Source organism: Dermacentor variabilis, chromosome 9 (assembly GCF_050947875.1).
Source record: "Dermacentor variabilis isolate Ectoservices chromosome 9, ASM5094787v1, whole genome shotgun sequence".
Lineage (NCBI taxonomy): Eukaryota > Metazoa > Arthropoda > Arachnida > Ixodida > Ixodidae > Dermacentor > Dermacentor variabilis.
The window spans coordinates 127,620,794-127,633,287 of record NC_134576.1 but is presented as its reverse complement, the minus strand read 5'-3'; the positions used below and the strand labels follow the sequence as shown (position 1 = coordinate 127,633,287).

General features: G+C 49.9%; 1 protein-coding gene across 1 annotated transcript; it reads left to right on the top strand.

Annotated features, from left to right (window-relative positions):
- Positions 1 to 10,760: 10,760 nt before the first annotated feature.
- LOC142558178 (uncharacterized) lies at positions 10,761 to 11,955 on the top strand. Its single transcript, XM_075670337.1, has one exon. It carries the CDS (start codon positions 10,900 to 10,902, stop codon positions 11,710 to 11,712), a length of 813 nt encoding a protein of 270 aa, XP_075526452.1. The 5' UTR covers positions 10,761 to 10,899; the 3' UTR covers positions 11,713 to 11,955.
- Positions 11,956 to 12,494: the final 539 nt, after the last annotated feature.

Sequence of the window (12,494 nt, the reverse complement as noted above, 5' to 3'; positions counted from 1 at the left end):
GGACGAGAAACAAGGGGCACTCGAATCGCCTTTCAAACGGCAAAAGAGATCGAACGGGCGAGTGAAACAACGCGTCTTTCTTCGTCGTCCTCGTCGGAAAGACACGGACGCCAACCAACGCCCGCTCGCACGCCGCGTCTTCAAGGACGTCCGGCTGGATGAGGAGCAGTGGTGCTCGCTTACACACTGCTCCAATACAGACACTGCTACACCACACTGCTCTAATACTGTATATTAGGTTACAGAAACGACAACATGGGTATGAGGCGCTCGCCGTAGCGGGAGACTCCAGATTGTTGCGACCACCTGGGGGTTCCTCAACGTTCACCTTAATCTAAGAACACTAGCGTTATCGCGTTTCGTCCCCGTCGAAACGCGGCCGCGTGTACTTATCGCACTGATGGTGTATTTGGCAAACTGTCACGAAGGGGTTTTACGAAGCTGTGTTATTAGGGAGTTTCTGGAAGGTTCTGTGCACCCCAAGCTTGGGGGAACCCAATACGTCAAAGAACGAAAGCAGGGCATTGGGGCTTTGGGTACACGAAGACGCCCTTGTGTGCTGTTTCCAAAACTCCCTATTTTGTGTATTTCCCCCTTTTTGTTTTCGCATTCTTCTGCCTTCCTTCATTTAGGTCATTTATCGCCCTTGCAGAGTAGCATCCAATGCACCTGCGTCCATAAACCCCGCTGTTATTTAAATAAAGTGATCTTTCTCCAATAAGTATGCGTATATTCCCTCTTTGCTTAGCCGATAAACAAACCCCAAGCGATATTAGCAATGGTAATCAGAGCGAGAGACACGAACGAATTTCCCGCGACGATTTAGCGGTAAGTGCGAGAGGAATGGGTGAGCGTTACGTCGCATCTCAGTGAGGTCACGAATCCGTGATTTAAAGCGAGTTCACCACGTGGCGAAATGTTGTTCAGGAGCTCACTCGACATATGTCCTACCTCTTCGAGGAGCAAAGTGCGATTGACGGTGGTCCAGAGCGGACCAACGTCGCTATGTATATCCACCACGTAACCGGCTTCCCCCACTTCACAGGCGTACACTTTTTCCCCACTTTGACACTCCTAACGTTAACGCATTAAAAAAAAAGAATGCACTGCCACAGTGGAGGTGCTGGGTATCGATCCCAGTACCTCTTGCATGCTAAGCGAGCGCTCTACCATCTGAGTTACAACCCCTTTTTTATTTTTTTTTATTTATTACCGACATGGCAACATACAAAACAAGACATTTTAACAATACACAACAGTCGCGACAATATCTCTGCCATTGGTTGGCGGTCACAGGGCTAAAAACGCTTGAAATTCGCTAGCTCAGTCATCACACTGAGCTATGTTGGTTTTTCTTTTTGCAAATTATACATTTACTTAATATGACAAATGCTTTCAATGAAGTATTCTTTAACAGGCCGGGCGTTTATTTCCGCATGTCTCACGGCCATTCTAGTTTTCCATAAACTATGTAAGGACACCAGCATGAACATGTCATAGGGTACTTTGTCTTCATTTAGAGTAGGCAAGAAACGAATCCCACATGGTGTAGTCGGCAAGTCCTTCTTTAGCGTTCTCTGTAAGATGTCCCAATGGAACACAGCATCCCAGCAGTCAAGAAAGATGTGTTCTACTGTTTCGGGTTCCCTCACGGAGCAACCAGCGCAGTCTTACTCATTTTGAGACACATCTCCGCTTTCCTTCGCCTCAGCTCCTTTCTTCGTCGACCCCGATCGAATCCGGTTTCGCGGTCATTTGAGGTTGCGCAACCGAGAGAGCCGCACATCCTGGACGACTCCTTCCAGCGTCAACCTCCTCCTCCTGCTTCTTACGATACTGCGCGACAACCACGTGATAACATTCGTTGCCACCCGCCGCGGTGGCGTTCCGTTGTTGATCTCGAGGACGCGGGCTCGACTCCCGGCCGTGGCGGCCGCATATCCATGGAGTCGAAATGCACAAACGCTCGAGCACTTATATTTAGGCGCACCAAGGGGTCAAAGTTATTGCGGAATCCCCCTCGCCGAATAATACATCGTTTCCAATGCACGGGTAACTCGACGAGGAAAAAAAAATATTCACTTCAAGTTGAAGTTACTACGGCTTCTCAATGATTGCGTGAAATCAGAAATGGGCGCCACAAGGCTTACCTTCAGGGTGAGCTTCGTGTGACTCAACGAATAAATATTTGGCTATTATAAAACATCAACCAGATTATACATTGGATTAATCACGTCTTGTACTGCTCTTAATGCAACTCGTTATTGACACGTGTTCGTTAGTTGTACAAAGTTCAATGTATGTGCAATGTGTTCTCAGCTTTAGTACACTTTTCGTGCTGACGTAAAACGCTTTGTGCTCAAATGTTACTGGATTACCTTTACGATAAAGTGGAATCGAGGTGCGCACAAACCATTGTGTAACCTCTTTCCTGCTTGGTACCGTTTTATAGTACTGCTATGTTGTGATGAACCAATGAATGGATATAAAATTAACGCAGAGGGGCACACAAATTGAGAGCCATATTCGAATACTATGCCAGCAACAAGGCAGCGAGAACATTTTTACTAATGCCATTTAAAGCACACAAACAAATTGGCAGTCGGCCCGAAGGGTTGAAGCATTGACAGTAACAGCAAGCTCTAGAGCGGCGCTTGAACACCTCCGTGTGGGTTTTAGGTATACGCTGTAAACTAATTTACTACCTTTCAAGTGCAAATGGGTGTAAATCTGTCTATAACTCACTCTTCCACCCCAAAAAGAGTGTAAGGGTGTCATATTTAGGCGTAGTTACGCCATTATCCACACCTAAGGATGTAAATTAGTTTACGGTGCCACGGGGCGCGGCATTTCGGAAGGACGCCGCACGTAAGGCAACCCTTGTTGTGCAGAAGGAACAGCACCCTCGCAGCTACCAGGCGTCTCAGAACGCTGAAGTAGTTTTGGAGCGCCGCCGACGGCGGTGCCTGGTGTGGCGCCTCGATGGTGCACGAGATGAGACACCGACTGGAAGCCGTGGGCGTTAGTCAGTGCCCAGTGATAACGCTAGCTTGACGTCTACTGCCTGTCCTCCTCAGAGCGCGCGCATAAACACACCGGCACAGCAAGAACGTTAATGCGCACAAAGGCTCATGCCAGTGTAACAGAAGGCCAGAACGCTGCTCTGACTCCCCCACTGATCGAGGCGGTTGAGCGCAGCGTTGACAGCGCGTCGAGTCTAAATTTCTTTCGTCGTTTTATTAATGCAAAAGCATTGTATGGTCCCATGAGCCAGAAAAACCTGCGTTGTCCGCAACGAGTGGCAGGAAAGATCATCAGTGTGGATTAAGGTAGCTTAAGGCAGATTAAGATGGAATAAGGTTGGTACAGATTAGAGTAAGACAGATTAAGGTGGGATTCAGCTAAATCAAGGTAGAGTTTTAGATATATGTCTTACCAATGAAGTGATAACGCTGAGAAGTCATCAAGCTTTCGCATTCAAATCACCTAAGGATACTTAAGTGACTGTCGATTTTGTGACAGCAATTATACCGATGCTCGAGGCGCATGATCTGTGTGCATATGTATGCATCTCATACTTGTTATCTGACGTATTAGAAGTCAAGTTTTTTTTTCCATCTTGGGCTGTACATTGAGTGCAACTGCAATTTTCATATAATATGCACCTCCCTGTATACGTTATTGTGCGCGCAAATGCTGTATGAACTGAACGGGTGCAGGGGCCCAGTCAGGCTGTTTCAACCTTTAGTCTCTGTCTCCGCAGGAAACGCCCTGAAATAAAATTATTTTGATTTTGATTTGATTTGATTAGCGCCGTCGGTGCCCTGCTATCGACGACGTATGCGTGACCCGCGCGTCGAGGTTTAGAATGCACCTTAGAGACGAAAAAAAAATGCGTTTAGCGCCAAAAGTGGCAAATCCAAGTAGACGCACCCGTCCCGCTCCTCCGCTCAACGGCTTCGACGGTTCTTGGCCAGCGTTCCATAGCTTCCACTGGTAGCGCGAGCATATGCGCGCGCACATCGGCGTTCCTGTTTGAGCAGCTGTTTGCATACCAAACCCGAGGTAGAACCTCAAGCTAAATTTGTGTAATCTTTTTCTCTTTGGACGCTCATCAACGCCGACGGTTTTCCTCGTCGGTCTCATCCCGTGAACCGTTCGATATACTTGAAGAGCGCTTTAAAAAGGCGATGTGTGCAAGACCACAGCGTGACAAGGAACGAAACAATCCGGGCACTTTATAGTCCTGCTACTTTTTTTGTCCTCGCCTCGTCTTCTTGTTTCGTTTTTGTTGTTCCTCAGTTAGATGACGCAGCCCACTCTGAAGGAGGATCGGCCTCGAACGCTCTATCGTTGCCATACCGATTCTTCGCATTGTCCAATCGACCTGGCTTGCGCGTGCGTCAAAGAATTACGCGGGGGAAGACCCATTCATCGAGAGCTCGCGTGACGTAATTCTTCTTCTTTTTCTGCTCCTCCACATTGGTTTGCGCGAGCAACCCTTCTGCTGAAGACGTGATGTCGACGCTGTCACAGCGATTAACGCGATTTTGTTAACGAATGCTCGCGAAAAGTGTCATGTTTCGGTGAAAAAAGAAATAAACGTGCATATATACTAGTCAATTTGTAGGTGGAGCTTCAAGCTTGGCTTTATTTTTTCCTCCGAACGATGAGCTGCTATACTTTTTTAGCCCGTCTGCGCGTGAAGAACACACCTACGCGTGCCACGAACATCACCATCATCAGACTTTCTCGTTCGGCCACGTTCTCCATACCCGCCGAAACGACTCCGCAAGCTGAACGCGACCGCTGCAGTGGACGGAGGCCTGACACGCCACCTGTGCTACTAGCCCCACGTGCTTGGCGCGAACCTCTCTCTTCTGAAAGCGTCGACGCCTGACGCCGTTCCTACGCACGTCTTCAAGGCACCGCACATATAGCTTCGGTAGGCAGAGTATGCCAATGAGGGGCCAGAAAACCCGCGGTCGCGCTTCTGCTGGCACCTGCAGGAGTCCGAGAGGCACTCCGCCGTACTTCACGGAACGGCAACGCGGCGGATCTCAACCCAGCCTCGGGGACGCCGGCGAAGCTCCTCCGCCGGTGCCAGAAACCAGCAGAGAGCTCTCCGTCTCGGAGCTCTTTCGCCGCCTACCCAGCCACTTCGTGTCCAAGCCCGGCGTTACGACGCACGTCATCGATGGGTTCGTCATCCAGGAGTCGCCCGAGCCTTTCACGACCACCGCCGAGACGACCAGCGCCGTGGGCGTGCAGCACAACTGTCACGTGAGTTCGGACGCACCGCCGTCGCCGTCACATCCGGCTCCTGTAACGACGCCGGACCCGAGTCCGTCTCGAGCTCGCCCCGCGAAGTCGACCCCCTGCGGTAGGCAGGGTCGGAAAGCGGCGGACACGTTTCTCGTCCAGACTGCGCAGCCGCCGGTCACGACCCGCACACCTGCCGCCACGTCGACCGCGCACTCGACACCCGAACGGACTCCGACGTCATCAGCGAGCGAGAAGACAGTAGTACTGGTGCCGATGACACAGAGCGCAGCTCACGTGACCGCCGCCAAGTCCAAGGGCACAAGTGCGTCGCCATCTAAGCCTCGCCGAGAGACGGCTTCGCAGGTGTTCAGTGCACCGCTGCAGCAACCTGCACCTCCTCCCCCGCGGAGTATGAACACCCCGGAAGTGTGGACGGTAGAGGACGTGGTCGAGTTCATCGCGGAACAACCGGGGTGCGAGCGCTACGCCGAGAAGTTCCGCTACCAGGAGATCGACGGCGAAGCGCTGTTCCTGCTGAAGGAGCACCACCTCATGACGGCGATGAACATGAAGCTGGGGCCAGCGCTGAAGGTGTGCGCCATTATAAGTTCGCTGAGGGCTGCGCCCTGAACTGAACTCGTGCTTGTTCATGGCAACATCCGTTGTGTTCGCGTGGTGTTCGTTGTAGCGCCAGCAGTGCTTTTCCCACAGGTCTCACTCTGGACTGGCGTCACTGCAACGAGTGACATGTTGTGCAGAGCGTTGCCGAAAGCAAGAGCGACTCTTCTCTTTCTCTTTCTCTTTCTCTCTGCCATTTTTTTTTATTCATGGTTGTCCAACAAGAACCTAGAATGTTATTCTTGTTAAATGAAAGGGTTTGTACATTTTCCCCCGTTGTTTTCGTGATCTCCTGACTGCCTGTTTTAATTGTCACCGCCGGCGGTTCCTACGTGGTACTCAGTACTTTTCGCACGTTGCAGATTCAGGTAAATGTAGTAATGGTAGCGCCGTAAGAATAGCGAATGGTCAAGGTTGTGCATGCGGCACCTGAGGTCAATATGTAGGCGAGGACAACCTGAAGAAAGAATCTTGTGCGCTGGCAGTTATCAACTCAAAGAGCAAAAATAAAGTGAGGCAAGAACCAAATTAAGTCGAGCAGCGTCTGAATCGTTATGAGCAGTGCCGACATTCTACACCGGCAAAATATAATTTTGTTAGAAATGTCTTCGACGGTTAAATCGGCAATGCAGGTATAAATATTCCTCGTTCGTTCACTTTCCCAGTTTTGCGCGGCAGGGTTATGCAGTTATCTGATTGGCAGTGATGTAAGTACTTTCCAGCGCCACAACAGCGCATAATGTGTGGCATACAGGCTTTCTCGGGGTACATTCAACATGACTCGGCACCAATTTAAATTAAAGGACAACTAACGTGCACATTTCTCCGTTTTAAATTTTTAACTTAAATGAAAGCGCTCGATTTCGAAACCTTGAACAAGTAGCAGCAAGCCTCACAGCGGCGTTAACCTTTTCAACGTCGTTTTCTTCTTTCTTTTTCTTTGGAGGTGACGCACCCCCAGCATCGGGTTTTCTCTCGGATATTATAAAACGAACAGAACGGTTTCTTTTTGGTTGTGTAAATATGCAAAATTGGCGCGGACAATGTCAAATACTCTCCTGGTATGACACTCGCATTCTTATCTGACAAAAGGAATATCGAAAGGAACATGGCGGTACAGAAATGCGGAAACGTACCGGTACATCAGTGACACTGGAAGCGTCTAAAGCTTTTGTACGACCACTTTCAATCTCGCCTTCCAGAAGCGTGTGGAGTAGGTCTCTGTGACGCTACGACGCACAAGGGGGTCACGTGGGAGCAGAACAACCTGACGCTTTGGCACTCGCTTTGGCACTCGCCCCGGCTCGCTCGGTTGTCCGGTATCACGCTACTGGCTGCGCCGTTTAATGTAATGGCATATCAGACGACAGTGCTAGCAGGAGGGAGTGCCGGAACGCCGCCATGTCTTGCTCCCACGTGACCACCTTCTGCGTCGTGACGTCACGACACGTAGAACTCCTGACAAACGAAACTGAAACTGCAGGTTGTAGAGAAGCTTCAGTGGTACAATAATTATGCCGCTCGCATCCTCGTACTTGTTCTGGAGTTTCGAGCTCGAAGACTTGCACTTAGAGAGGCCCTGAACCGCTCTTCGGACTTGGCGAAAAAAAGCAGACGCCACGGACAGCGTACGCTGCTGTGAACATCTCAGCCAAATTTCGCAGTCATGCGCGGATCTCGCCATTGGAGCGCCAAGTCACCTTTCTCTCAAACGCTCCCTTTCCCACCGAGGCCTCCTCCTCACTCTTTTCTGGACGCTTTATTTCGCTGTCACAGGGTTCGTTCGTGCTCGTCTCTCTTTCTCTCCTGTCTCCCCCTTGCACCCTATTTCTCTTTATATCCCCCTTGACGTTTTCCCCCGTGCAGGGTAGCAAACCGCAATTACCTCTGGTTGACCCCCTGCATTGTATGCATCCCCTCTCTCTCTCTCTCTCTCTCTCTCTCTCTCTCTCTCTCTCTCTCTCTCTCTCTCTATTTCGTAATATAGCAGATTCGTATACGCGGCTGCCATTTCCCAATAGCTGGCAACAATCAGGAAGCGTGTTTGGGTCAATGCGCTTCTGCCTAATGTTACTGTGTGTATTTATTGACGCAGTTTACTAAAAAGGCGGAAGTAAGCGAAAATACGCTTTCGAAATTCGACAATAAATACGTACTTCCGGAAGAAACTGATCTGCTCAGGCTCGGCCGCGGCCGCCCGCGTAGAAATTAAACTTTGGCCGGTCTGCTTATCGGTGTCGCTGCCATAGGGTCTCGCTGATTTTGACTAGTTTTGAACATCAAGATCCCGCAGTGAACCTGGCGCAGAACAGAGCCGGTCCGCACCACGCAGCACAGCAAGACAAAAGCATCTGAGCGTGAGCGCGCGGACAACTTTCTGTGTCTGTGAGGTGAAAGCTACGGAGGCAAAGCACGCACAAGTGAGAGCGCTTCAGAATAGAGTCCCTCGTTTTCATCCATGTAAGTTTAGCTGGGGAGGAAAAACACCTTGTTAGCAACAGTTCAATAAGACAAAACACACCTCCGAGTGTAAAAGTTTACTTATTTTGCGGCTCTTCCCTTGCGCGTCTGGACAAACGCGAAACCGTCGCACGTGGAAGCTGCGTCGATTCAGCGTCTGTCCCGAGCAAACAAAAGCACTGTCAAACGCTGGCAGACTACTCAACGCGGTAAAACATCTGCAGAAGCTCCGCAGAAGCTCTTCAAGAACAGCAGACGCTCCGGAGGTATCAAGTACGACGCCATTTTGAAGAGACCGCATGATGACGATTTTGTTTGCTTCTGTGATTGGCTGGCGGAGTAACACAGCCCCGCGTAGTCCGTGTGCCTTGGTTGTCAACTACTGCTTCTTCTTTTTTTTTTTTAAGTTGTATGATACCATAGAAATCTTTATTTTACACTTTCGCTTTTTTAAATTGTTCTTGGCAGTGTTCTTCCTGCGCTTCTTTCCTGCGCGATTCCATTTGCTGTGGTTCCTTGTTTGCCTAGTAAAGAAGAGGTGTATCTCACAGGCGTACCTGTGAGATACACCTTATTTCATTTCTCTTTTGCGGCTTTGCTCGTCTTTATGGCGAATGGCGAGCGTTATTCACATTTGTACTAGTAAAAGTACCCCCTCCCCTCATTTGGATAGAAAAGCTACTTTGGGTTGCCCCCCCCCCCCCGCCCCCCCAAAAATCCTGGGTACGTGCCAGACCGCATTCTTCGCCTTTCGTATATATATATTTTTTTCTCCCACTCCCTATACGCGAACACCACTGAAAACTGCGCTAAACCGATTCCCATAGCACGTGGGATAAGCGTACTTGTTTTTTTTTTTAATTTTATCGACGTAATTCCAAACCCACAACCCTAGTTTTTGAGAAACTGGCTCTGCGGAAAGTGTTACAAAGAGTTGACCCGTTGAAACAGAGTATGTAAACTATCTCCTGAAACCCTGCGATATTTGTTCACTAGCTCCTCTCATTAGGGCGCAGCACGTGGCCTCATAACGCCTGCTCATTAAAGCGCCGATTGTCTTGCTCAAGTTGTCGAATAACGCTTTAGCAGGACATGCTGAAAGAAGGAAAAAAAAAAAGAACAACAGCGCAGACAACAGGACCACGAGAACAGGACAACACGGGCGCTTCCTTTCGGTGCCTCGATGTTCAAACAATTTGCCCAAAGTGGCACTCTTCTTGAGTAGTATTTGATAGTAGTAGTAGTATTTAATTGGTACTGGTTCAACGCGGTAGGAGCGGCATACAGGCGACGAGACAAAGAAGAGTAGGCGACTTCGAGTCGCACGCCCTTCCATAACAACGCGTCCGCGTCGCAAACGGAGTTGTGTTTCGCAATGTCGTGTTCAGCTCTTCAGAAATTAGCAGGATGTCGAACTAAAATGTTTTTTTTTTTCGTTGTATTTTCAGCTTCGTTCCACTGAAAAAGTTCCCTTCCTGTTCTGCTACGGAACAAAAAAAAAAAATGACCCGTAACGTTTCAAAACGGATTTTTGTTTGCACGCAAAAAATTTTCGAAGCAAAGTAACGATAAAAAACATTTATTTTTCTCACTAAGTGCATTATGAATTCTGAGATCATGCTCAGTGCCTTGAGTCGAGGCACCGAGCATGATCCCAAAAGCAGCACGTCATCCAGTGTACGCGCGTAAATGCGTCAACACTGTTCCGATAACGTGAACTTAAACAAACACAAACGAACGATTACACTTCGTTAATAAAGCGTTGCACCTGTAGAAAACGAAACGATAAGCTCTTCAGCGAGCAAGCCCTGGATTTTGCTACGACGCCGACCTGCTGGTGCACCGAGCGACAGGCTTAGATTAGTGTAACTCTGGACGGACTGTCGCTCGCACTGTCCCTGCTTGAAGTACGAGTTAATGCTGACGTTGCCTGACGTCAGTTGTTTCGGATCGCCGAGTTTCCCCTTGAACCGAGAAGCGATAAAAAATGTTTCGGTTTCACTCCGAAACAAAATAGTAAATAACGTTTCAATTGCGTTTTCTTTTCAGTCAAAAATATCGTTTGTTTCGTTCCATTCCGATACCCTCGAATTAACCATAACGAAACTAGTGCGGCTGCGACATCACCACCAATATTAGCAACTCAATGCGCTACAGCTGAAACCTCTACAACTTCTGTCATCACCCTCGTATAGGTTGTCAGGGTGTATCAATCAATTAATCATTGAATAAATATGTCAATCAATCAATCAATCTACAAAAAGTAGACACCAAGAGAACGTACACGTGCAGTTTCCACTTCGTGATCGAGCGCTTCATTAAAAAACGAAACCCAGTTACACCCGAAACAAAAACCTCGGCGCGCGACGGTGTCATCGTCATCAGCAAACGGTTCATCCGGGTAATCCGAGCGATTGGCTCCGTAAACCGTACCGCTGCCGTGCTCGCACTAACGAAGAGTCACTGTCGGTTGACTACGGCGTCAAACATCGTGGCTTGTATGTGTGTAATCGTCGAAAGGGTGTTAAACTTCGTCATCATCGTTCAAGTGCCGTCATGAGCACCGTTAGAACCCGTGGAACGAAGGCAGGCCCGCGCGCCGGCGGCGACGTCGGCCGAGCTGCGACAAGCATGGCGCACTGTGGACGACAACGGGACTCTAGCGTGTCTTCTCGCCGAGACGCGGAACGCTGGCTCTCGTCAGAGGCCCCGGCGGCGAGACGAGTAGGCTTGTCGGTGCGCTTTGGACGCGGCTCCCATCGAATGGTGTGCCAGGCGGTGGCCGGTACGCACAGTTTCGGCTGGAGAGTCGTGCAAGAAGAGTCCGTGCAGTCGACGATCGGTTTGCGAGCACGGCGCTCTCTGCGGGCCGGACAAACTACCGGCCACGTGCAGGCCGGTCCGGCGTCGTCGGTTTCTGCTGTTCGGGATCCCCGCCGGGCCGTCGACAGCCCGAATGTGAAGCCAACTGTCGTCGAGCGCGCCCCGAAGCGGGACCCGGCCGTTACCTCGGCTCTGGCCTGTGCACGGGGCTTCACCCGCGAGCCTGCTCCACCGCTGGCCCGAAACGAGCCACCGCCACCGCCAGTATTGACGCCATATGAAGTCTTTGTCGCTCTGAAGCCGCGACCTCTCCCTCTCCCGCCGAGGGGGCACTGTCCCGAGGAGTGGACGGTGGAGGACGTGGCCGAGTACGTCGTGAGACTGCCGGGATACGAGCGTTACGCCGAGAAATTCCGCGACCAGGAGATCGACGGCGAAGCGCTGTTTCTGCTGAACGAGCGCCACTTGATGTCGGCGATGAACATGAAGCTGGGACCAGCGGTCAAGATGTGCGGAATGATAAATTCGCTGCGAGAGATGCACTAAATGGACTCGCCTAGTTCGTTGGAACGCCCGACGTGGTACACACCGGCAGCAACAGTGTTTTGCCCAATCTTTTTCGGACTAATTTCAGCACAACGAGTGACACCATGTGCTGAGCATTGTTGAAAAAAATCGTGAGCGAGGACTTTCTCTTCGCGCTAACGATCTTTCATTTTTTTTTATGGTGGTCCAACAAGGAGCTGGGACGTTATTCCTTCTGAATGAAACAGTTTGCACACATCTTGATTCTTGCTTTCGTCACTTTCTACCTGCCGCATCTTATTTTTTTTACTGCAGGCGGTTCTTAGGTGGCATTCTGTGCACTACGAACGCCATGCCTTCAGCTCGGCGTTAGAGCGGCAGCGCCATTGTATGGGAACGGCCAAGACGGCATAATCACGGAACGTGACGTTGATATGCAGGCAAGGACAACGGATGCCAAATGTACCTTGATAGCTTGCAGTTAGCAACTCGAAGAACAAAGAAATTAAGTTTAGTAGAGGGGTGGCAACAAAAAGCCGAGTTGCCTCTGAATCATTATCATAGGTAAAGCACTGCACGGGCTTGATGTTACGACCCGAGCCTGGCCCGGGCCCGGGTGTTCATTAATAAGCTTAGCCAGGGCCCGCGTTTGCATGGGCAGGCCAGGCTTGTAAGTAAAAAGAAAAAAAATTCTTTCTTACAGATTCTACCCTGAATGTCAGTCTCATCATCTATCAGCTGTGATGTATAAGCAATAAAAGACCGAAATCTTTGTTTCTCCGATGGCAACATCAGTGGTCTGG

Bases quoted from the DNA above. Each gene is read 5' to 3' on its own strand.
- LOC142558178 (XM_075670337.1), top strand. From the start codon at position 10,900: ATGAGCACCGTTAGAACCCGTGGAACGAAGGCAGGCCCGCGCGCCGGC.